General features: G+C 47.6%; 1 protein-coding gene across 1 annotated transcript in view; it reads right to left on the minus strand.

The window, feature by feature from the left end:
- Positions 1-26,131, minus strand: part of ITGB5 (integrin subunit beta 5) — a 112,357-nt gene that overhangs the window by 57,179 nt on the left and 29,047 nt on the right. Inside the window, exon 5 of the mRNA XM_068989098.1 lies at positions 14,731-14,899. Within this exon, the coding sequence (XP_068845199.1) occupies positions 14,731-14,899 (169 nt within the window). The remainder of the gene's footprint in view (positions 1-14,730; positions 14,900-26,131) is intronic.

Consider the following 26,131-nt stretch of genomic DNA (forward strand, 5'->3'; position numbering starts at 1 on the left):
ATTGTTTTCCCACCTATTTGCCATGAAGTGATGGGATGAGATACCATGATCTTAGTTTTCCGAACGTTGAGTTTTAAGCCAACTTTTTCACTTTCATCAAGAGGCTCTTTAGTTCTTCTTCACTTTCTGCCATAAGGGTGGTGTCATCTGTGTATCTGAGATTATTAATATTTCTCCCAGCAATCTTGATTTCAGCTTATGCTTCATCCAGCCCAGCATTTCCCATGATGTACTCTGCATATAAGTTAAATAAGCAGGGTGACAATATACAACCTTGACGTACTCCTTTCCCTATTTGGAGCCAGTCTGTTGTTCCATGTCCAGTTCTAACTGTTGCTTCTTGATCTGCATATAGATTGCTCAGGAGGCAGGTCAGGTGGTCTGGTATTCCCATCTCTTTCAGAATTTTCCACAGTTTGTGGTGATCCACATAGTCAAAGGCTTTGGCATAGTCAATAAAGCAGAAATAGATGTTTTTCTGGAACTCTCTTGCTTTTTCGATGATCTAGAGGATGTTGGCAATTTGATCTCTGGTTCCTCTGCCTTTTCTAAATCCAGTTTGAACATCTGCAAGTTCACAGTTCATGGACTGTTGAAGACTGGCTTGGAGAATTTTGAGCATTACTTTGCTAGGGTGTGAGATGAGTGCAATTGTGCGGTAGTTTAAGCATTCTTTGGCATTGCCTTTCTTTGGGATTGGAATGAAAACTGACCTTTTCCAGTCCTGTGGCCACTGCTGAGTTTTCCAAATTTGCTAGCATGCTGAATGCAGTACTTTCACAGCATCATCTTTTAGGATTTGAAGTAGCTCAACTGGAATGCCATCACCTCCACTAGCTTTATTCGTAGTGATGCTTCCTAAGGCCCACTTGACTTCACATTCCAGGATGTCTGGCTCTAGGTGAGTGATCACACCAGCGTGGCTAGAGGTCCACACAAAGACTTGAGCACATTTACATTATAGCTGCTCCATTTATAATAGGCAAAAACTACCAAATATCAAAAACAACCCAGATATCCATCAGTGGTGGATAGACAAACTGTGGTGTATCTATACAGTGGAATACTACTCTGTAACAAAAGGAAGGAATGGAGACACTCAACAGCATAGATGAATCTCAAAACAATGGTTCTGAAATAAACCAGGACAAAAAAAAAATAAGAAAGAGTATATCCTGGATTCATAAAATTTTAACAAATGCAAACTCAAATGTAGTGATAGAAAGCAAAGTAGTGAGGGCCTGGGGAAAGAGGGCAGGAGATGCAGGAGGGAGAAATGACAAAAGAGCAAAAGTACTCGCGGGGAGGAGGATATGTGTTCATCACCTGGACTTTAACACATATATATCTCATGGGTACGTATAAAGGCCAAAATTGGTCAAATTGTACACTTTCAATACATGTAATTTATTATACTAGGGGCTTCCCAGGTGGCTCAGTGGTAAAGAATCCACCTGCCAATGCAGAAGACACAGGAGACGTGAGTTCAACCCCTCGGTCAGGAATATCCCCTGGAGGAGAAAACGGCAACCCACTCCATTATTCTTGCCTGGAAAAATCCCACGGACAGAGAAGCCTGGCAGACTACAGTCCACGAGGTTGCAAAGAGTCAGACATGACTGAGCAGACACTCGATGGATATATAATAAACTTAAGTGTGCAAGTTCAGTTGTGTCCAACTCTTTTGAGCCCGTGGACTGTAGCCTGCCAGGCTCCTCTGTCCATGGGATCTTTCAAGCAAGAACACGGGAGTGGGTTGCCATTTCCTCCTCCAGGGGATCTTCCCGACCCAGAGATCGAACTCACATCTCATGTGTCTTCTGCACTGGGAGATGAGCCACCTGCAAAGCCCATACATCCATCACACCACAATATTTTTCTTTTTTGAAAAAGAAGGCTTAGTTTGCTCGGAAATTCATTCAAATACAGAAGTTCAGATGACCAGACTCGATGTCAGTACCGCGCTGGGAACACGAGTTATGAGTATTCCTTGGTCTGGTGGCAGTGTCCGCAGAAGCAGCTGGGTGCGTGGGCTCCAATGAATGGATGAGCGGCAAATCTTGGTTCATGCCCACACCTTCCCTCAGCTTGTCTTTGTGACCTTGGGCAAGTTACTTTATCTTTCCCAGTCCCAGCTTCTCAGCTATAAGATGGAGGTAATAATAGTATTGATAGAATAGGGCTGAGAGGATTAAAACAAAATCCACACACAAGGAGCAATCAGTTCAGTACCCGCATGCTGTAAATAGAGAAGAACTGACAGTGACTGTCCTTGGTATTTCCATGAGGCTGAAAATCTGTGACTGAAATCCAGAAATGCACAATCTTGGTTTTGGATTGTAGGGATGTGATGTTTATCTCCTTTTGGCTCTCTGCATTTTCTAAATTTTTAGATTGAACATATTCTGTTTTTTATACAAAACTATTTTAAGAGGGGAAAAAAAAAAAAGATTTGTTTAGCTAAACTTTTCTCCAAGCCTCTGGGTAAAAACAAGACTTTTAAAAGCCAATCTCCTCCAACATGATAGAGGTCTGCCCTCAGATGAAAATGTCAGGGGTGGGCGGGACGGAAATGCACTGGACTCAGAAGTCAGAAACCCAGTATCTGGCCAAGACTGCAGTTCACGTGCCTTCTCTTTGGTCAAGTCTGCATCAAAGCCGCACAAGCTCTGTTCTAGCCTCCCAACTCCCAGCTCCCATGCACTCAGGAGGAGCATCCAGGGAAGATGCAACAGGACTCGTTTACTCCAGGCACTCAGAGTCTGCTTCCACAGCTCAAGGATGTCGCTCCATCATAAATAAACGGGGCATCCTCCTGGTTTCTTTTCTGGTCTGACTGCCCTAAAAGGTAGGAGTGCTCTCCCTCCCCTAGGAAATGCAGCTCCCAAATTCCACCCTCTCTGGGCACTGTTCCATTAGTCAATTTCCTTTGCTTCCTTCCTTGTGCCTAAAAATATGCTCATGACCCACTTAAAATAAATACCCTGCTTTTGACCCAGCATCTTTCATCCCCTGTCTCTAAGATGAGCAGACAGGTTGCCTCCACTTCCTCTCCCCAATTCTGTATAACCCAGTCTCCTCACATGCCCCCACTCCCTCTTTCACAGATGCTTCTAGCTGCTCCCCTCAGTGGTTCTCTGCCCTGGCTGCACTTGAAGGTACGCTAATGATGCTAACGCCCAGCGGCTCTCCTGCGACCTGTAGGCCAGCCACCAGGCTCCACCTCCCAGGTGAGACTCCAGTGCAGCCAAGGTGGAGAACCCCATGCTGAGGTCCCGTCGCCAACCCCACAGCGATCCTCTCTTCTTGTTCTCTCGCCTCTCTGCTGCCAACCAGGGCCTCCCTCGAGCTCTCCTGCCCTTGGTGTCCTGGACATTACACTGTCCAGTGCCCCATTCCCCTCCGGCTGCTTGCAGATTCCACTTCCTCTCCAGGCACTGGATGAGGTCAAAGGTAACACTGTCCTCTGAGGAGATTAACCCAAGTTCTGTACATCTGCTTGAACAGCACACAATTACGTCCCTCCCCCACCCCCGCCCGCCACCGACCTCCTTCTGGAGTTTCAGTCCCGGGTCTACAACACATGCCAGATGTGTCTGCCATCACCTAAAACTCAACTTCTCCAAAGTTGAGGCACCTTCTTCCCCATTTCTGACAAAGGAACCATCAAATGTCTTATCTAGAAAACTTAGAGGTGTCTCTTTCATCCTGGTCCCCCAACAGCACCTGTTCAGTCCCAAACTGTCCATTCTGTCTTATAATCCAGTCCCATGACCTGTGTTGAGCCAGAGCCTCTGGGCAGTGCAGCATGTCACCCTCTTTTTCCTAAGCCCACGCTGTGTGAGAAGCCCAGGTCCCAGGCCCACCCCTCTCCCGGCCACCAGCGTGCGTCCTGCCACCCGAGGGGGAAGTATTCTGTGACTCACGTTAACTCCAGCTGTTCCACGTGAGTCACACATGTGCACAGGAGACCATGCTATGTGAAAAGCAGCAATCCACAGACTCCAGACACACGTGACAGGAGTCATGAGTTGGGGGTACCTGTCACCAAGCCCAGAATCTCTGTCCAGGTCGCAGGAGGCAAACCCTCTGGTTTTCTGGGTACTGAACAGTCTACTCTGTGCTGGGGCTGGAGATGACTTCACCAGTTGGAAGCTCAGTGGAGAAATTACCAACACTCTGCTCTGTCCTTAAAAAGCAGCAGCAATCTAGAGCTTAGAGAAGAGACAAAGGGCTATGGGGGCCCAAAACAACAAAGAGCATTGCACCTGACACACACTTTGTGCTCAGTGAGGAATGAGCCGTAAGTGGACACATGAACAAGATCAGGGCTGTGCAACAAGAAACCTCCCTCACAATGTCTAGAAGTCTTCAATCACATCACTCCCTATTCCACCAACTATTTAATATGCTTTGGAATCCAACAAACACCTTCTTTTAATCATATAAATATGGGAAGCATTAAGCGGCTAATTTAATTGAAAAATGTTGCCCCCAATCACCTGTTAAACACTGGGATCTGAGAAAACTAATGGGGATTGCAGAAAAATCCCCATTGTACTGGATCCCCCAGAACAAGCTGCAGGAGCGGGGAGGGAGGGTGGGCGGCAGCGGGATGGCTACTGGAAGCCCCGGGCAGCCAGGCCTGGAATGGGGGGACCTGGGACCTTGAAATGGTGAAGAGGGAGCAGCAGTTCATACAAAGGGGAAGCAGAGTGGAGACGGAACACTCGGTCTCACAGCCTTGGAGAAAGTAAATAGAAACTGGATCCTCCCAAGAGTGAAGACAAACTTGCAGGCTTGTTCCCCTCCAACATCTGGCTCCAGGGTTGGACTGGGGAAGAAATAAGGGCTAGGGAGTAAGGGTGTAGTTTCTCTATCTGATGATATGAAGCTCTGGCCTGTGAGGCTTTGGTTTCTGGGGTTGGAACGAGTCACAAGCAAGGGGCTACGAGGTCTGACAAAGGAGGAAGGTCACTCAAAGGACCAAGAACAGGCTTCCATCCTCCCTGTCCACTTCCAGACTGTCCCTGGGTCCCCTTGATCAGCTGCCCACGTCACCTGGACTTTTGCCCACTGGGCAAGGTGGCTCCATGGGGAAGCCATCGGGAGCGGAAAGCTTTTCCGGGCATTAGCTTCAGGCTAGCTGTGCTTGGCACACAAAACGAGTGTGCAGGCAGAGTTCATAGTCACAGTGACTGAATACAAATGTAGCTTAAAAGGGTGCAGTGAGGCCCAAAGGAAACAGGCTAGAAGAGGTCACTACAGAACAGAAGCACCACTGGGTTACTGGGCAGAAAAGCCACTTCAGAGGAAATACCTAGCACCTGGAGCTGGAAGGACCCTCAGAGGTTGGCTCAACCATGCTCTGGCCCGTACAGGGACCTTTTGTCTGGCACCCCAACCATATGGGCCTGGGGTCCCCATACAGACCCACTGTCACATCCGGCAGCCTGTTCCATGCCAAACAGAGGTCTTTGTTAGACAATTCTCCCTTGCCTTGAACACGAACCTGTTTCTCTGTGGCCACCCAGGTATGTTCCCTGAATAGCCCTCCTCCGTAGTGATGTCTGAGGTCAGGAAACACGCTTCTTCCGGTCGTGTCTCTCCTCCTAGCTAACCTTTAACCACTCCTCAGGGGTGTGGTTTCCAACCCTAGCACCACCCACTCACCCTCTCTGTTCTCCAGTATCAATGTCTGTCTTAAACACAGCCCCAGAAGCACATGCAGGTCCTGGGATGTAGCCTGGCTGCAGAGGAAGGAGGGGCTGGGACTGCGAGTGTCTGGGTCTTCTGACAGGCTCACGGAAGCCTGTGAGTCCTGATGCCCACATCCCAATGACCTTCTCACACACAGACCACATCAGAGTATGGCCAGTGTGAGAGGGAGTCTCAGATATGCCCTGTGGGAGGGTGGGGGAGGGTCTGGCACATCGATCTCTAGGAACCCGGCCACAGTACTCTCTCTGGTAGACACAGTTCAATATAGGGGAGGCCTTAGGTCAGGATGCCGTGTAGCTAGCAGTTTCTTCAAGGACAGAAACACCAGCTTAAATCATGGGGTTCTCTGTTCTCAACATGAGCCTATCATCTGAGTAGAAGCAAAGGTCACTCAAACACCTGGGTCCTCCAGCCAGGTGCTGACACAGCCACGGGCCTCAGCTGTCATGCAAGAGTCACCAGCCACACACTCCCTCACTGCTGGGAAGGGCGCACCATCTGAGAAAGTATCTCCACAGTGCTATGTGGGAGAGCCAAACAGCAGACTCACGGTTCCCAGATGCCGGGAATTATAAGTGCAAAAGGGGATGCCAAGTTCCCATCTCACAGACGGGGAAGCCAAGGGCAAAGATGCGCATCACTCCAAGGGCTGGGCTCCGGCAGCGCGCGGACCTTGGCATGGTACTGGAGGTTTCCCTGGCAAACCCAGAGGCTGCTGGAGCCTCCTTATAACTGTTTCTGGTAAACAGGAAGCTCTGCGCTGCAGAGGACAGCAGCATGTGCAGCTGTCTCTCCAGGGACAGACTTGGTCCTGGCTCTTCGCTGGTGAACTGAGTCACACGGGAAACCAAAATGTTTCCTGAGGCCAGGACCCGCCCTCTTTGGAAGCACACCCCTCCCACCTCTCTGCTCCTGTGTGGCCCAAAAAGTGGCAGGCTCTCTAAGGTCAAGGTTAAGAATTCTGTCTCTGGAGCTGGCAGAGTGGGTACAATTCCATCTCTGGCTCTATCATTTCCAGTTGTAAGACCTTCTAATGCTACTCAACCTTTCCAGGCTTGTTTTGATCATCAAAATGGGACGATATAATATAGCATCCCTGGTGGCTCAGGTGATAAAAGCATCTGCTTACAATGCGGGAGACACGGGTTCAGTCCCTGTGTCAGGAAGATCCCCTGGAGAAGGAAATGGCAACCCACTCCAGTTCTCTTGCCTGGAAAATTCCACGGATGGAGGAGTCTGATAGGCTGCAGTCCATGGGGTCGCAAAGAGTCGGATTCGGCTGAGCGACGTCACTTTCACTTTCTTTTCAATGGATTAGGTAAAACAAGCCCCATGAAGTACGTGGCATAGAAGCCTGGCTCTCAGCCAATGGTAATCAATAACATCATCAGCATCACAGCCTCAGGGCCAACCAACACAGGGACGCAAAGAGACAAAGGTGATCCCTTGAAGGGATAGAACACTTAGTTAACCACTGGGTCCCCCAAGCCAGACCTTCGACAGAGTCTGTGCACTCCGCCAGCATTTTAGACTGTCAATATAGGCATCTGTCATCCAACTGGAGAGATGCTCCCAGGGGTGGGAGCTGTGGCTTCATCACTGTGTATCTCTCACAGCAGCTAATGGGGCATCCTGCAGACAAGTAAGTGCCCAACAAATTTTGAAAGTCATAACTGAAACACTCTGTGTGTTAACCTTTCAGGCAAGCACAGAGAGAGAATAGATTTGAGGGAGGAAAAGAGGATGAGAAGAAGGCAGACCTGACCAGCCAAGGCGCAGAACCCATAGCAGAGCTGAGCTTGGGGACCAAGGAGCCTCAATTCCAATGATGCACATGAGGAAAAACAAGGCTGGATTCTCCCTGATTCACTTCCCCAATCATGTGGACATTCAAGCCTATTTCCGTCACTTTTTAACAGTAAACATGCTCTCGTCAGTAGTTTGTTCCTCCTGTTTCCATCCATGCTTTGCAATGAAAAATCTTTTTAAAAAATCTGTCTGTGGTTCAACTTACAGGTGAAAATGTTGCATTTCATTCCTCAGGGAAAAGAAATCTCAGACCATGACTGAGGATTTAGACATTCATCTGCAGCCCAAGCCCTAACAACTTGCAGTAGAAGATGTATAATGTAGACTCTTATGGTGAGTCCAACCTGAACTAAAGACAACATTTGCAGTATATGAGGCTGAACTATATGCATTTTCAATTTTTGTAGGAGAAACTATCAATAGTCAAATATCAAATTTCATTGATAGTAAAATGTCCATGATTTTACATAGTTCTATTTAATGTTTATAAATAGGTTGTTGTATTTCCTTTGAGTGGATCTGCAAGCTCAGATCAAATCTTGGAGGATGACGACTTTTTCTCATCTTTAATTTTCTTCACCATACCTGTCACTGAGCACTTACTGGGCACACAATAAACATTCCGAAGTTGGAAAGTATGGTCCAGTAACAGTACTTCTGGTTCTGCTTCAGAGGACATGTGAAGTATGTGTGAATGACATGGAGCACTTGGGAACCAGGCAGACTTGGGCATCCTAAACTTCAGAAGCATAAAGGAACCAGTGAGGACAAAGCATCTCCTTGTCTGCCAAACGTTCAAGAAGAAACTGCTGTGTGCAGGCAATGAGCTTGGTGCTGCCGAACCAGGTGGTGTGAAAACAGACATGGTTCCCTGCCTTCAGGAAGCTGCCAGTCTCACAGCGGAAGCAGACATCACTCAAATAAAAATAACTGTCATTGACATGACCAAGGCCTGGTGCACAGCAACTCCAACCTCTCCAGGAGGATCCGGGAAGGCTTCCTTGACATAAGGCAAGCAAGCAGAGGTCCCAAGTAGGCAGAGAACAAACACTAAAGGAGGGTTCATGGGTGGAGGTGGGAGGGATGCCCACCCACTGGAATGCTCTGCATGGTATGACGCTGGGGGACACATGTCATTATATATATCTGCCCAAACCCATAGAACCACCAAGAAAACCCTTGTGTCAGCTACAGGCCTTGTGAGACAGTGATGTGTCATTCTGCTGGGGGAGGGTGCATATGGGAGGAGGGTATATGCGAACTCTGTGTACTTCCTGTTCAATTTTACTATGAACAGAGAACTGCTCTTAAAAAAATACAGTCTACTAATTTTTTTTAATTTTTGAAAGAAATGCGAGAATACAGGGGAGGAGTATTCCAAGCAGAGGAACCAGCAGGTGCCAAGGGCCTCCCATGAGTCAGAGTAATGGACGGAAGGTCACTGTGACTGGAATGCAGAGGCCAGGATGAAGGCTAGGAAGAGCAGTGTCAGGAGGGCCCAAGAATAAACTCTTGTCACTTTCCCCCTTTGCCTCAAATACAGCAAAAATGAGCCCATCAGCTGAAACACTGGCATTCCCGCCAGGTATTGAAATACAGCCTCGTTCATTGCAGGGGCCTTCTGGTTTTTCCCAGCTTGAGTCCTCCCTGCCATCGTCAGCCAAGGGAGCCAAGGTGTAGGGACAGCTACGCAGGCAACTGAGACATGGGCCTCCCTGGTGGCTGAGTGGTAAAGAAACTGCCTACCAACACAGGGGACACAGGTTTGGTTCCTGGGGGGATCCCTGGGTCTGGGGGCATCCCACACGCTGCAGGACAACGAAGCCCATGAGCCACAACTACTGAAGCCCACTCGCCTACAGCCTGTGCTCCACAGCTAGAGAAGCCGCTGCAATGAGCGTGCGTGCCACACACCGCAGCTACAGAGACGCACCCGCGCACCACAACCAGAGGAGAGCCGTGCAACGATGGAGACCCAGAGCCGCCGTTAACTAAGAAATTAATTTCTTTAAAAAAAGTGAGACACAAACTCTTCACCTGTGCCCTGCTGATAACTCTGAGCTGTAACTCTGTCCGTTCCTACCCCTCGCGTGGAACCAGCAGTTGTGAGCAGGACAGCGAGGCCTACAGCACAGCTTGCAGGCAGGAGGCAGAACAAGGACATATCACCCGAGGGACCAAGACAGCTGAGTGACTCAGAAGTTCACATTAAACCACGTATGCACGCTTAGTCGCTCAGTCGTGCCCTACCCTTTGAGACCCATGGACTGCAGCCCGCTAGGCTCCTCTGTCCATAGGATTCTCCATGCAGGAATACTGGAGTGGGTTGCTGTTCCCTCCTCCAGGAGATCTTCTCAACCCAGGGATCGAACCTGGGTCTCCCACATTGCAGGTGGATTCTTTAACGAGGAGCTACCAGGGAAGCCCCATGTTAAACCACAACCATCTGCAAAACAGAAAGCCAAGGAGAACCTGTACCACCTCCGACAAAAACACCTCATGAGCATGGACAGAGGGCCTGTGTGCCTGCCCACACAGCCCCACAGCCTCCATGGACCACAGAGAAATCCAATACTTTCCCGGGCTCCACAAAGACCAGGGGAAGAGCAAGCAGGGCGGGTTGCACTAGGCCCCAGAAACCACAGTGTGATCTGCTAGCAGAAACACGCCGAGACAGATAACTCAGAAAGAAAGGCAATTGTCTACATTTCTCAGTTCGTACTTGGAAAAATGACAAGTCTCAGGTCTAAAAGAAATCAGACAACAGTCAAAAGAACCCAAGTCAACTCCAGGGGAGGGTGGGCAGAGTAAAAACCTCTCAGAGCTGAGCCTGCCCCCAGGACTGGGGAATTCTCCACCCTCTGCTGTATCCACAGCAGCCACTGCCTGGCCTGGGCTCAAAACTGAACCAGGAGAGACAAAAAGCAGAATCAAGGGCTCTGGGCAAAGGGGCACAAACAAGGCTATGACGTGTCCTTTGTGAAAAGGGGCACTGACAGCATGCTGGAGGGCACCCTGGACTTCCTCCCCTCCAGCCGAGCACCCAGACCACCATGGAGCCATTAGTAGCAGAAGAGACACAACTTGAATCAGGACAAGAGGACTCTAAATCAAGTCCTCTCTGCTCTGCATGGCACTATCAATACTTCCCAAAGTGCCCAGTACCAGGAAATAGACAGGGCTGGGGCTTTAGGAGGAACTGGTGCAAACCTGGCTCTGCTGTTACCAACAGTCAGTATAATGAACCTCGGGACACTCGGTTTCCTCACCTGTAAACTGGGCACTACAGCATGCGTGCTCAGTGGTGTCTGCCTCTTTGCAACCCTAGGACTGTAGCCTCCAGGCTCCTCTGTCCATGGGGATTCTCCAGGCAAGAATACTGGAGTGGGTTGCGTTTCCTCCTCCAGGGCATCTTCCTGCCCCCGGGACTGAACTCGTGCCTCTGGCATCTCCTGCACTGGCAGGCAGATTCTTTACCACTGAGCCCCCAAACTGTGCACCAACACCACCAATATACTACAGGGCTGTTGTGAGAATCAGAGCTGATGTACACAAAACACCTGGAGCAAAGATGATAGTGGGGCAAGGGCAGCCATTATTTTGCTTCCAGAGGCCCACAGAATCTGCATTCCTGCAGGAAGTCTTATCAGAGGAAGCTGTCCCTCCAGCCTATCTGGGGCTGTGGTCCCCATTTTACATTAAGATGCTCTCACCAGTCAAGGGGTAAAGGACCTACGCCACACCAAGACTGTGTACACACAAACTTACTTTGTTTGCTTTGAGACATACTTATCAACCTATTTCTGAGAAGACATACAATGCTTAAAAAAATAATAAATAATGCAAAATTAGGTAACTGAGATTAGAACAGAAAATCTGTCTAAAGGATAAGATGGATAAATGTTAGGGGGCTAGAAGGTAAGGCCGAAAGGGAATAAGCTGGGTTGCAGAGATCTGATTTTTCTGTCTGATGGGAGAAAGCAGCCCACAGAATCCACATAGCTGGGACACACCCAGCCAGGCATAACTTTGCAGGGAACGTCTTTGACTTGAAAGTCACAGAGAACAGCGAAGCTGAGACTGATAACTCTGAGCTCCTGGGCACCCCCTCCACCCTTTGTTTCCCCAGGGCACCAGCTCTCCCTATTTGGGGAGAGCAGGAAAGCAGCCATGGCTCCAATCTGAACCACTCATCACACTTCCACCTACTCAATTTCAGAATAAACAACTTACAGTCAACTTCTAGGAAGTCCCAGGAGAGCAACAGAAGCAGTAAAAGGTGAAACCATTATTCAGACCAAGTATAACAAGTTTAATTAAAGGTCTCTAGGTAAAGATAAGAAATTGGGGGTAGAGGCACTCCCTCGTTCCAGCCCAGGCCAGTAGTGCCTCAGGAAAAACACCTGCATTGGTGACAGAGGGGTTCCTTAGCTGTGGCTGCTGGTCCATGGCCTCTCCTAACAATGTGACCTGCAGCAGGGAGAGATGGCAACTCAGAATGTCCACTCACAGAAGCAGAATTCTACTTAACCTAAATACAATCCTAAGTAGAAACAGACTGTTTCCTTCTTTTTGCAAAGAGCAGCTTCCCAAGAAATGTAAAGCCGGCGGTCAGGGTGGGATTTAAGACCAGTCATGTGAGCATTCCATACCCCTAAGTCTCTCAAGTTGGTAACTATCAGTCCATCCTAGGGAAGCCAGAGTGAGAATGAAATCAGAACAAAGCACCCGCCCCTGTGGGCAGGGAGTAGGCCTGTTATCAGCTCCATCTCCAGGGCATGGGGTCAGAGGAAGACAGCACTGGGGCTGCCCAGTCAGCTCCAGCCTTCAGGAGACTCTCTCCAACTGCAGAGATCACAGGCCTGCTGGCGCTGTCACATTCTGTTTGTAGGATTAAGAGTAAGGGCCTTTAATCTGGGCAAATCAGGAGGAGGCAGAAAATACAGTCAACAAGATAAGGCATGCTTAGGGCTTTTAAAAGAACTTTAAAAATCTCATTATCACTGAAATCTAATTAACATTAAAAATCTAAATATCACTGAAACAAATGATATCTAGGATTTACTTCAAATAATGAAAATAAAGTGGTTAGGAATACAAATGAAACAAGACTGGCTAGATTGGTAACTGCCCAAGAAGGGACCATGGGTACATGGGGTTTTATTTCACTATTTTCTCTACTCTCACATGTTTGAAATATTCCATTACAAAGTTTAAAAATCACATGTCATTTATTGTGAAAATTTAAGTAAAATATGAAATTAAAAAACAGAGGAAAGAAAGCCACACATAATCCTATCACTAGAGTCAACTGCTGTTAACACTTTGGTCTACTTATTTCCAATCTTCTCTGTTATTTTTCTCTTTTGTTTGCACAATACAGTCATACCTCTACACTGTTTTATCAAAAGGGCAAGGTGGGGAATAAAAAAAAACGCCAAAAGATATGAAACCGAAACACATGCTAAAATGCCTCTTAGCCAACGATTCACAACCAGGTGCAGGCACTGAGTCTAAGAAATCTGTAGCATCTCCACCAACACTCCAGTCTTAAAATACTGAGTTTTCAAAGGGAAGGATATTGTCATGCGTCTGGGACAACAAGGGAAGGTACTGTGGGGAAAGAACAAATCAAACAGCTTCTCACAGACCACCAAACCTCCAGCATTCCATCACGCCATTCTGAGTCATCTAATCAAACAGAATTAATATAACTGGACAGTGCACAGGCCTGTTACTGGGTTCTTCCCCCTAGCCTTAAACATGAGTTTCCCCCTCAAAAAGAAAACCCACAATATTCCCAGGATGGGGTGGCGAGAGGGATCCTGTGTTTTCCCTGCACTATTTTTTTCTGCCAAGCAGTGGATTTGGCAGAACATCTCTAAAGATAGCACCGCATACAGTCCGCATCGGAATGAGAGTCAAAAATGGAATTGGAGTCATAATTTTTCTTCCTGAGGCAAATCCATGAACTACTTTGTGACTTACTTGAAAGATTCAGAGCTGAATCTAGCTGGGTCCTGGCTGCCTTTCTTGGGCTGCTATGAAGCATCAGGGGCCTCTGAATCAAACCATTCACCTCTGGCCAGCAGCTGGGCAGGGGCCACTGAGACCTTCCTCTCCGGGGCGGCCCCAAGGAACAGGGATGGGCAGAATGCCAGTGGGACTAGCAGAGGACGGAGAAGGCTCTGCTGCTTTCCTCACACTTTCCTTTCCCCTTATCCCCCTCTGTCTACCATTTGGGGTTTTATTAATATTTCAGGAAGGACAACCATGGCTCTCTTATCATTTTGTAAAGGACTGAGAGGAGAAGTGAGTCTGTGAAGCACTAGACAACAGGCTCCCTGAGATCAGTTATGCGGCCTCCCCAGACTGAATGCTAACCTCCCTACCCAGCCCTCCTCCCCCAGACATGGGTGTCCCAACCACCGCCCTGCTGCTGAGCCCCCTGAAACGTTCAAGAAAGTGCTACCAATTATGCACAGTGTGTGATGACCACTCTGGAAAAAATTCTGAGGTATGTGTTGGGATAGCAAAATTCAAGAGTGACATTTATTTTTATCTTTTGTTGATGTTATTGGGTTGTTTTGACAGTAGAAAATTATTTTAAGAATAAATTATTACCAACATTCCAGTTATATATTTTGCTGAGATTGGAACCTCTCAAAGCCTGAGTTCTTTTCTGACCTAAGTCTGTGTCCTCCCTCTGGATTCATATATTACAGAGAAACAGGAGAAAGACAAACAAACAGAAACAAAACCGAAGATGACAAGCAATTTCTTCTTTCACTGGATTTCCCCAAGAGAGCAATCTTTAGTATTTACGAAAATTGGGTCATAAAGCTCTACAAGGTTCTATGCATATGGCTCGACTCCACCCCTTCCCTCCCCACTCCCCCAAAAAAGAGACAAAAGAGTCGAATGCAGAAACACAGAACAGCTGTCTGCTGGCAAAGACGCTTCCGACTGTACACAGCCACACCCTGACACAGCCACACACCAGCCCCCAGTCATCCCTGCACTCCAGCTGGTTTGATGGCTGCAGATTTCCCCAGGGGCCCACTGAGCTCACCCTCTGATGCAACAGCGGAAGGGAGCCCATGGGCTGGGGTGGCTCAAAATACAGAGGCAATGCCAGCACCCACACTGATGCCTCTTCGTTGATCTCCCGTGCAGGGACGGGACAGAAGGGAAGGTTACCTTGCAGACGGCCGCCTGGAGCACTGCGTCAAAGCCACCCTCCGGGGCATCGCGGTTCCGGGACACCCTCTGCTTCCGAACTTCCTCGTTGAAGCTGTCCACTCTGTCCGTGAGAGGCAGCAGGTGGCGGAACCCAAAGGAGGGGACACAGTTTGGGAACAGCTTGTAACTACAGAGAAAGAGGACAAGAGTCACGTTTCCTTCATTATCTTAAAATCTTAAACAACAACATATTCTGTGCCTTTACTGAGTGCCCTGAGTGGCACCAACGAATACTCAGCCACCTACCGTGTGTCCCTGGGACAGGCACACAGGGGACAGCAGAGCAATAACACTTCCTACCTCCCAAACACAAGTCCTAAACGGCAGGAAAGACAGCACACACTAGGCTGTAAGTGCATGAAATGGACAAACAGGTCAAAAGAAGCAGAGGTAACGATGGGCTTCTGTAATCTGCGAAGACGCCACGGAGGAGCCCTGACATGCGCCTTGAAGAGGCAAGGGCCTGGAGCACGGGCATCATAGCCTCGGCAGTGCCTGAGGAAGGGGGTGGGGGCTCTGTGGGGCTGGCAAAGGCGGGCAGTGTCAAGGGATGGCAGAGTGACTTTACAAAACCAGCTTCTCACATCCCCTTTGCTGCCATCACATGATCAAAGATCACATAACCTCTCCTGTCAACCCACTCAGAGACAACCAGGACACGCTGGCACATGAGCAAACTCTAAATGCAATAGGAATGACAATGTTCTTCCTGCTTCCTCATTCATTTATAAATACTGGAATGATAAACTATCAGCTCTCCCAGATGCATGCGAAGAGAAATCATTGAGAAGCAAATCATCTTCAAATGGAACATTCTATTTGGCAACTTGGAAAGAGGGAAGTATCACATCTCAATAGAAGGCTAATGCCATATCTCTCTCCTGAATATTCATTGGAAGGACTGATGCTGAAGCTCCAATACTTTGGCCACCTGATGGGAAGAGCCCTCTTGTGGGAAAGGACCCTGATGCTGGGAAAGATAAGAGAGCAGAAGGAAAAAGGGGCAACAGAGGATGAGATGGCTGGATGGCATCACTGACTCAACAGACATGAGTTTGAGCCAATTCCAGGAGATGGTGAAGGACAGGGAAGCCTGGCATGCTTCAGTCCCCAGGATTGCAAAGAGTCAGACACAACTTAGTGACTGACCAATATCACAAAACAACTCTCCTGACTGTTGGGTGTTCTGATCTTCAGTCCACAGTAGAGATCCCAAGTGGCCCCATTCCTGGAGGAAGTTAGATCCCAACCATAGCTGCTGGAGTGTCAGTTGGACATACAGCCAACAGAATAGGGTGAGAGGCCTGACACTGCTTCCAAGAAGGTTCCCTAGGCACAGGGGGAGAGGGAAGGGTTAATACAAGGCCCTGCGGGAGAGGCGAGTCCAAGGGCTGAGGGCGGCCAACAAGACCGTAGGGCTGGGAGTAAGAGCAAAGATGGGCAGTGAGGCAGCTGGGCGGCCAGCTGGACAGACTGTGCAGGCTGTGGCAATGCTAAGGAAGCCTCTCTTTCAGAACAAAGATGAAAACCAAACTTGACAGACAGACACAAGGGGATGGCTTCATAACCCAATCCAAACCATGTGCATGGGAAGGGAAGCAGGCTTAGGACCTAGCAGCTCCTGCCTAATTGCACCTTGAAGGGCAGCCAGGGCAGGTCTGAGAGGCTCCCCTCCTGCACAAGAGGCAGCCCTGGGCTTTCTAAGAGGCTGCCCCATTCCTCTCAGGCCCTTCAGTACCTGCTCCATCAGCCACCAGCTGTAAGCCAGCTGTGGATGGTCAACCCCACTGCTGTAACGGCTGTGGTGTCTCCCGGAGGAGGAGAACCAGAGACTGTCCCTGTTTGCCTTTCCTGTGTTTTACTCCCTCTTCCTTCCACCTAAATCTCTGCCCACCCCTTGTGCTTGCACAGATCAAGCTTGCCTATAACCCATGACTCCAGGCCGTCCAAACTTTCTATTCCCATTCTCAGCTGGCCATAAAGAGAAAGGTCACGGAAATTGCATTCCCAGCTGGAAATAGGAAGTGAGCTGAGAAACAGGAAGTGAGTCCCACTTTGGTGATCTGACTAATAGAGGGACCCAGGAGGGAAAAAAATGGACACAAACTCTTCCTCGCCCTTGGAGCAACTTCACCCTGTGCTGCTGGGGACGACAGGAATTTACTGCTATGGCTGATGGGGTTGGTTGAGGAAGGAAGAACTGGACAGCAACTGCTGTTCAATGAGAAAACCAGAAAAGCTCAGCTAAATCAGCATTTTTCACCTTTTCCTTCTGTGGAGAATTACTATTAATAATCAGGCACTAGAGAATGCATTTACCAGAGAGAAGCCTTCACTGCAGAGAACTTTATTGCAACCAAATCAGAGGCACCTCTTGGAGAGGAAAACAGCGTTGTCACACAGGCTCTGCTGAATGTCTCTGCAGTCACTGGAAAATAATGTCACCTGTGACTAGTTATTTCCCCCCTGGGAGAGCTGACTGAGGGACCTGAAGATCTGGGTGTTCGATGGTCTTGTGCCAGGAAGCCTGCCCACCCCCCCAACCTGTGTCTGTGCTGTAGGACCCCAGTTTAGGGCCTACTAAATCTTTACTAATGGAGAAGGCAACGGCACCCCACTCCAGTACTCCTGCCTGGAAAATCCCAAGGACGGAGGAGCCTGGTAGGCTGCAGTCTGTGGGATCGCTGAGGGTCGGACACGACTCAGCGACTTCACTTTCACTTTTCACTTTCATGCAGTGGAGAAGGAAATGGCAACCCACTCCAGCGTTCTTGACTGGAGAATCCCAGGGACGGGGGAGCCTGGTGGGCTGCCATCTGTGGGGTTGCAGAGAGTCAGACACGACTGAAGCGACTTAGCAGCAGCAGCAGCAGCACCAACTATCCTGACTGGCAACCCACCCCAGTGTTCTTGCCTGGAGAATCCCAGGGACAGGGGAGCCTGGTGGGCTGCTGTCTATGGGGTCGCACAGAGTCGGACACGACTGAAGTGACTTAGCAGCAAATCTTTACTAAATTAAGGATTATGAACCAGGAAGATGAATGAAATATATATGCTTAAAGAGCCTGGGGGTGCATGTGTGTATAAAAAGTGAATCCTATTTGAAGACATTAAATCTAGGCAAATCCAGAAAACAGTCTAATGCTTCAGAACAATAATACTCTGGACCGTGGAGCTGACAGAGAAAGACCTCCCCTCTTCTTCTAAACAAAGAGAACTGCTGTGTAAAAATCTAATCTTGAAAAATGTTAATAGATAGCCAAGACTGGAAGCTTCGCAGGGAAATCCCAGGTGCCAGGAAGGAGAGGAAAGCACTGCACAAATGAATGGACTTAAGTAGGTGGGAAGCAGTGAGCAGGATCTCACGGTAAAGGGGCCCTCTGCCGCCCCCAGCCCCACCACGGCACGTTGTCAGACAGGCTGGGGCCTGGCCCCCGTTGCTGTAGTACTGCAAATGCTTGCACCTGGACACATCTCTCCTCAAGCAACAAAATACAAAGAAACTGCAAGACCGAGTGCATGTGCAGCTGCGGCAGATTCTGGACAAAAGATACGAGAGTCCAAAAAACCCATCTGCCACTTTTGAAAAGCCTGGAGTAAAAAAGCAGAGGGTCAGGAGCAAAAGCAGGGTACTGCACATGCCCCCTTGCACACAATACCACTGAAGGGATGGGCAGACCACCTAAGCCCCGCTCCAGCCCGACCCCTGGGTACTCCCCTACCCTCACCCCATATAAGGAACAAGCTCACCACCACTCCCGGCTCCAACAGGGCGGGGGGCGGTGTGGGGGCGTTGGGAAGCAAGCAAGCAAGAGAACCTGTTGATCGTTCTTACTCGCCCCTGCTGCAGCAGAGACCTCAATAAAGCTTTGCCTGAATTTCTCCTCTGGCCTCTGATTGATTTCTATTTCTTAAGGAGGCCAAGACACCTGGTTGGTTACATTGGGATCTGACAGAGAATCTGGGGCTTGGGGCCAGGTTCTATCAGGGATGATGGACTTCAGCCGCGCAGGGTCAAGCACCGGAACAGGGTTCTCTGCATACATCTGTGGGCCACGAAGAGTTGCCCTGTCACTAAAATCAAAACCAGAAAAATTCCAGCCCCTGGCTTGGGAAAGAAGCAAGGAAGATGCACTTCAGGCCCAGGGCGAGATGAATCACCCACAAAGATTGTAACTCCAGGCCTGAACAAGTCAGAATTCATTACTTTTAAAAGGAAGGAACCCCCCTGCTGAGAAACAAAATGGGAAAACTAGTCCCACAGTGAGACTTGGAGGATCCTGGAAGCAGGGAACAAAAAACCACCCTGCAGGAAAGTCAGCATACCTGGGACACATGACCCCCTGATGGAAAACAACCTCTTCTGAAGAGGAGCTAAGGAAAGCGTTACTGACCCTATGAGAAATAAACCACCATGAAGGAATGTCAGCAAATGCAACCAACTGAAGGATCTTCAAGAAACAGATAGCAAAGTGATCTAAAGCACTTTAAAACAAACATATTTAAAACATTGAGGAGAAGAAGGAATAAATTCCATAGACTAGAATGGGATATTATTAGGGAGAAAAAACAATCAGAAGGTTATGAAAAAATATAAAAAAACAAAAGTCTGAAAAAAAGAAATAAAAAATATTGTCACTCAAATTCAAAAATGAAACTTCGGTGCATGGATTTAAAAACTAAAGAACAAGGCACTGGCACAAAAAACAGAAATATAAATCAATGGAACAGCATAAAAAGCCCAGAAATGAGCCCATGCGCCTACGGTCAATTAAGCTACAACATAAGAGGCAAGACTACACAATGAAGAAAAGACACCCTCTTCAATAAACGGTGCATGTGAAAAAAATGAAGCTAGGACATTCTTTAACTCCACACACAAACATGACCGCAAAATGGATTAAAGTCCTAAATATGAGACCAGATACCATAGAATTCTTAGAGGAAAACATAGGCAGAACACTCTGACATAAAACTGCAGCAATATCTTTCTCGAGTGGTCTCCCAGATTAATGGAAATAAAAACAAAAATAAACAAATGGGACCTAATTAAACTCAAAAGCTTTTTTTTTTTTGCACAGCAAAGGAAACCATAAATAAAATGAAAAGTCAGCCCACAGATTGGGAGAAAACATTTGCAAATGATGTGACCGACAAGGGATTAGTCTCAAAATTTACAAACAGCTCATGTGGCTCAATATAAGACAACAAACAGTTCAATCAAAAAATGAGAAGACTTTGGGGCTTCCCTGGTGGCTTGGTGGTAAAGAATCTGCCTGCCAATGGCAGAAGATTCGAGTTCAATCCCTGGTCTGGGAAGATCCCACATGCCTCGGAAAAACTAAGCCTCTATGCCACAACTACTGACCCCATGCTTTAGAGCCTGGGAGCAAAAACTACCAAGCCCAAGGGCCACAACTGCTGAACCCCGCATTCCAAGACAAAAGAAGCCTGGACACTGCAACTAGAGAGTAGTCCCGGCTCACCGCAACTAGAGAAAAGCCGAAGTAGCGACAAAGACCCAGCAGAGCCAATAAATTTTAAAAAAGAGAGAGAAGACCTAAACAGACATTTCTCCAAAGAAGACATACAGATGGCCAAGAGATAGCACATGAAAAGATGCTCAACATCACTCATTATTAGAGAAATGCAAATCAAAACTACAATGAGATATCACCTCCTCACACCAGTCAGAATGGCCATCATCAAAAAATCTACAAACAATAAATGCTGGAGAGGATGTGGAGAAAAGGGAACCCCTCCCCACACTATTGATGGGAATATAAATTGGTACAGCCACTATGGAGAATGGTATGGAGGTTCCTTAAGAAACTAAAAATAGAAATACTACGTGCTGTGCTGTGCTGAGTCCCTCAGTCATATCCCACTCTTTTCGACTCCATGAACTGTAGCCCACCAGGATCTTCTGTCTATGGGGATTCTCCAGGCAAGAATACTGGAGAGGGTTGCCATGCCCGATGACCCAGGATTCCCACTCCTATGCATAATCCAGAGAAAAACACGGTTTGAAAGGATGAAGGCACCCCAGTGTGCACTGCAGCACTGTTTGCAATAGTCAAGACATGGAAGCAACCCCCAACGTCCATCAACAGATGTGCGGTGCATATATATATATATATATATATATATATATATATATATAACGGAATATTACTCAGCCATTAAAAAGATGGAATAATGCCATTTGCAGCCACATGGATGGACCTGGAGATTATCACACTAAGTGAAGTAAGACAGAGAAAGATAAATTGCATATGCAGCAGCAGCAGCATGGCACATATGGAATCTAAAAAAAATACATATGAAAGAACTTACTTACAAAACAGAACAGACTCACACAGACTTAAGAGTAGGAGCTTATGGTTCCAGGGAAGTGGGAAGGGGGGGCGAAAGATAGACTGGGAGTTTGGGACTGACAAGTACACACTGCTGTATTTAAAATAGATAACCAAGGACCTACTGTATAGCACAGGGAATGCTGCTCAATATTATGTAATAACCTAAATGGGAAAAGAATTTGGAAAAGGACAGATACATGTACAGATATACCTGAAGCACTGTTCTCTACACCTGAAACACAGCACTGTTACTCAACTATACTCCAGTATAAAACAAAGCCTTTTTTTTAAATTGAAGAACAAAATGGTAAACTGGGAGAAATTTTCTATTATGCAGCTAATGGAAAGAAAGAGAAATTATGGAAGAAAAATTAAGAAACATGATGTTTAGAATGAAAGGCTCCAACACACACCTAGCAGTGTTAGAAAGAAAACGAAGAGAATCAGAGAAGGGAATCAGATGTCCGAAAAATTTCAAGAATAGAGCTGTATTCTCGAATTAAACAAGCAGAGCAAGCGCTGTACAACGCAAATAAAAGTACTAAATCCAACCTAGTCACACTGGAGCGCCTATCAGTACAGGACATGAAAAAACAGGGAAATATTAAAAGTTACCAGAGAGAAGGAAAACCATTAGATGGACAGCAGACTTCTCATCAGCCACAGAGCATGCCAGAAGACAATCAAATAATACCGTCAAGGTGGTAAAGGAGTACCATCGCCTCTTGGAAGAAATACAAAGGGTTAAGGAAAAAAATATAAACGATGAAAGACAAAATGTGTTATCTCATTTGCAAAGATTTTTACATATGTACTTCCACTTTTTGTGTGTGGGAGTGAGAACATTTAACAACTCTTTCACAACTTTCAAGTATACAATTATATATTTCAAATACAGTATTGTTGACTACCGCCACCACACTGTATATTAAAGTTCCAGAATGTATTCATCTTATAACTGGAAGTCTGCACCCTTTGACCAACTTCTCCCCCTTGCCCCCACCCCCAACTCCCCAGCCTCTGGCAACAGCCACTCTATAGCCTGTTTCTGTGAGCTGCTTCTATACCTCTAACAAAAGAAAAAGGTTCAGAACCAGAAATACCAGGCTGGATTAATCCGTCAAATCCTGTATCAGTGAATATGATGTGACTCTTCCCAAATAGAATAGGAATACATTATTCCTAATACCCAGAGCTGCTGATTAAATTCAGCAACTCTGATTAAAGAATTAAACAGTTCTTTAATCTGATGATTAAACTATTTTTTGGTTTTTCTTCTTATGGTAGCCCTAGTACTGCTTACTTCAGTTCTGGCATTTCTGGTTCATTCTAAGATGAGAGAAGATAAGTCTAGGATTTTGATCCTTTGGCAGAAACATCTGGAACAGGAGGAGGGACACACCTTAGGAAAGCCCCAAGAGAAACTGGTTCTCTTCTGAGATGTCCTGCACAGGTGGTCAGATCGTTCCTCCTGACTCCCATCTTCCCAGAACTTTCCAGGGGCTACTATTGCTGCTTCCACCATCACAGGGAGAAAAACCCTAGCAGAACGTACCACTGAGGGAGAACACTGTGATTTTCTTTCCACGTGAGTGGAAGGAAAAGAACAGACAAGAATCCCAGACAGCATCTACAGAGCCAAGCACAGAACTCAAGATGAGACAGGGAGACAAGAGTACAGCCATTCTGGAACAGAACTGAGCAAAAGGCCTTGAGCAAGTGGGCTGCACACACCAGAAGAACAGCGCCTAAAAGCTTGGGCTTCTGAGACAGCTAAAGACCCATGGGTGTAAAAGATGAGCTCCATCTCTGTGCATGAGATCGTCTGTACACGACTTCCAAAAGACAAAAGCGGAACCATAAATCCACCACCTAGCAGAACTGCCAAACTCCCAGTTCCCTGAAAGATATAGATAAAACCTTGACACACATTCCTAAGTTGTTTTTGCAGGAAGCAGGAAGCAGGGGCCCCCTGCCCCCTCCGCCAAGCTGAAAACTGCTGACTGCAGGCACACAGACCACAGACGGGTTGTAACACCAGAAGGGTGATGATGCTCAAAACTTCACCCTGATGCCAACCAATGTAAGAACTGAGCACAAGCTCATCAGGCAAACCACAGCCCCTCTTCCCTCACGCTGCCTTTAAAACCCCTTATCAGAAAGTCTTTGGGGAACTGCCATTCTTTTCCACCTTCTCTCTTATGCACAAGCTACCCGTTCAATAAAAAGCTCTGCTTGTCTAAGAGTCTTATGGGAGCAACATTTGTTTCTATGGCATTGCTATCCAAGAATCTAGAGAGGGCCCAGTAACAGAACCAGTGAATGAGACCAGCTGGGAGACAAGAGGGAATGGTAGGGACTGTGGCAGCCAATGACATGTGAAACCAGCCTGCTTTACCAGACCTCCTAGTTTTTGGAGAAAACCTAGAAATCCTGGCCATTCTTTGTTAAATCTTTTAACTGTTGGTAACTAATTCACAGTGTCATTAACACTTAGGAAAGCACACAAAGCCCATGTACAGGCTGGATCAAGGGCAGAAACAGCCTGCCTACATCCTCTTGCTCTGTTCTCCCCCAGAGGTGGTGGGAGATCTCCGAGGACACCCAGGCGACAGCAGAGTCCACTGCCTGGACACAGGAGATCTATCTCAGCCTGCTCACTGATTCAGGGAGCAACTCTCTCAAGTGCTGCCCAGCTTAGGCAGGAGGGATCTGCATAGCTCAGACCTGATGTTTCTTTCAAACTCCCATTCTTTCACCAGATTTCCTGTCTCCCAAGCAGCCTGTCAGTGTGCCTTGTACTCACTGTCAAAACTTCTACTGTCTGCAGTCGGTTCTGCCTTCTAGGGCTTGGAGAAGCAGCTCTGAATGAGAGTGTAATAACCTTGAATACTCAATGCTGAGGGCCCCAGGCCAGCCCTTCATCCTCTGCCAGCTTCCAATCTAGTATCTGACAGTTCGCCGACGGTCCCCAGAAGAATCGAAGTACAGACACACCCTGCCTGTCCGGAGACAGGGCCCAACCAGAGGGCAGAGAAAAAAGCAACAGAAAGAATCACCATTCTGGATGAACTGAAAAAACTTTTGGTTAAGATGCTGTTGCTCCTGGCAAATAACAGAACTCCAACAAAAAGATGTGGCGCAGAGGACTTGGGGAGAGAACCAAAGTAACAATAACACCACAGCCACCAGTGGCCAGGAAGAAGCTAAACCCCACAAATGAGGACACCTAGCACCTCTTAGTGGAGAAGGCAATGGCACCCCACTCCAGTACTCTTGCCTGGAAAATCCCATGGACGGAGGAGCCTGGTAGGCTGCAGTCCATGGGGTCACTAAGAGTCGGTCACAACTGAGCGACTTCTCTTTCACTTTTCACTTTCATGCACTGGAGAAGGAAATGGCAACCCACTCCAGTGTTCTTGCCTGGAGAATCCCAGGGACGGGGGAGCCTGGTGGGCTGCCGTCTATGGGGTCGCACAGTCGGACACAACTGAAGCGACTCAGCAGCAGCAGCAGCAGCAGCAGCAGCACCTCTTCATGGTTAAGGCGCTCAGAATCTCATCTGTATCTAAAATTTGTTCTTGTTTTCTCCACCACGGTGTTACTGCAATTCCTGGAGAAGATCTACGTTAGCAGCTAGAAGAGTGTACAGAGGGATGAAGAAGGATTCAGAACATACAGCACCAGCGTAACTATCACCTTGCCCCCTCCTCAACCCAACCCAAACCAGACCTGCAAACTGTTGAGGCTGCCGAACGGGAGCCAAGAGGACAGACAGGCTCAGGGGCTTAAGAGCAGCCCCTTCCTTTCAGGGAAAGCCAAGGAGACAAAGAATCAAAAATGACATCACAAGATGCCCGAATCCCTGAGTCACCCCCTGAAGAAGAGCTGCAACAGAAAGCAGCTCTCCTGAGATTCTGTATGAGCAAGAAATAAACTTTCATTGTGTTGAGCCACTGAGATCTGGGGATTGATTGCTTATTACTGCAGCACAGATAACATGACCTTTAGACAAGTGCCCTGAAGGCTGGGTGGTTTGGGAATGGGTATTATTACTGAAATGCAAGTAAAGCAACTGTGTGGCGGTGTATTTTGGACGGGGTAAAAATAAGCATTAATGGAAACAGACTCTGGAAGTAGTTCACCTTGATTCATATTCCAAGTGTGGATAGACAGCGCTCACAGTCCCTCAGTCACGTCCGACTCTGTGCAGCCCCATGGACTACAGCCCGCCGGGCTCCTCTGTCCATGGGATTCTCCAGCAAGAATACTGGAGTGGGTTGCCATTCACTTCTCCAGGGGATCTTCCTGACCCAGGGATTGAAGCCGGGTCTCCCACCCTGCAGGAAGATTCTTTACTGGCTGAGCCACCAGGGAAGCCCCTTACTATTTGTATAATCTTGGGTTAAGTTATTTATTCTTTTTAAGCCTCATTTGCCTTATCTTAAAACTACAGCTCACTTCTACTTTAGAAACCTCAAAAGATTGCTAGGAAATTTAAATGAGACAATCCACATAAGGTATGAAATGCAATGGGTGCCTGACACTTGGTAAGAACTTAAGTCTTGCCTATTCCTCATCTAGTAACTGTTTAGGGGCCTCATATGCCAAAGCCTAACCAAAGCTGAATGTGGAGAAGAGATAAGAAAAAGTTGAAGGCTATCACTCACTGCTGTCACACCACATAGTCTTGCCATCTGAACAAACCCACCTCACAGAGGTTGTGTTAGGGGAGTTGGAGGAAGAGATCCTCCACCGCCAATACACAAATGTACCAGGGCAGAAACCTATTCATCAACTCATTTATCTCCTCTGCTGTGCACAGCTAACCTAGCGCCCGGCCTCACCGTAGAACCCAGTACTACAGAACCAAATGTAGGAGCAGAGGCCACTCTCTTCTGGTCCGTAGTATCCTCCTAGGAGCCATCCTCGAGGCATGATGACCTTACAAGCCACGCATGAACCAATGGAGCCTGGGCCCCAAGTCACTGCGTAGAGGA

Source organism: Capricornis sumatraensis, chromosome 1, assembly GCF_032405125.1.
Source record: "Capricornis sumatraensis isolate serow.1 chromosome 1, serow.2, whole genome shotgun sequence".
Classification (NCBI taxonomy): domain Eukaryota; kingdom Metazoa; phylum Chordata; class Mammalia; order Artiodactyla; family Bovidae; genus Capricornis; species Capricornis sumatraensis.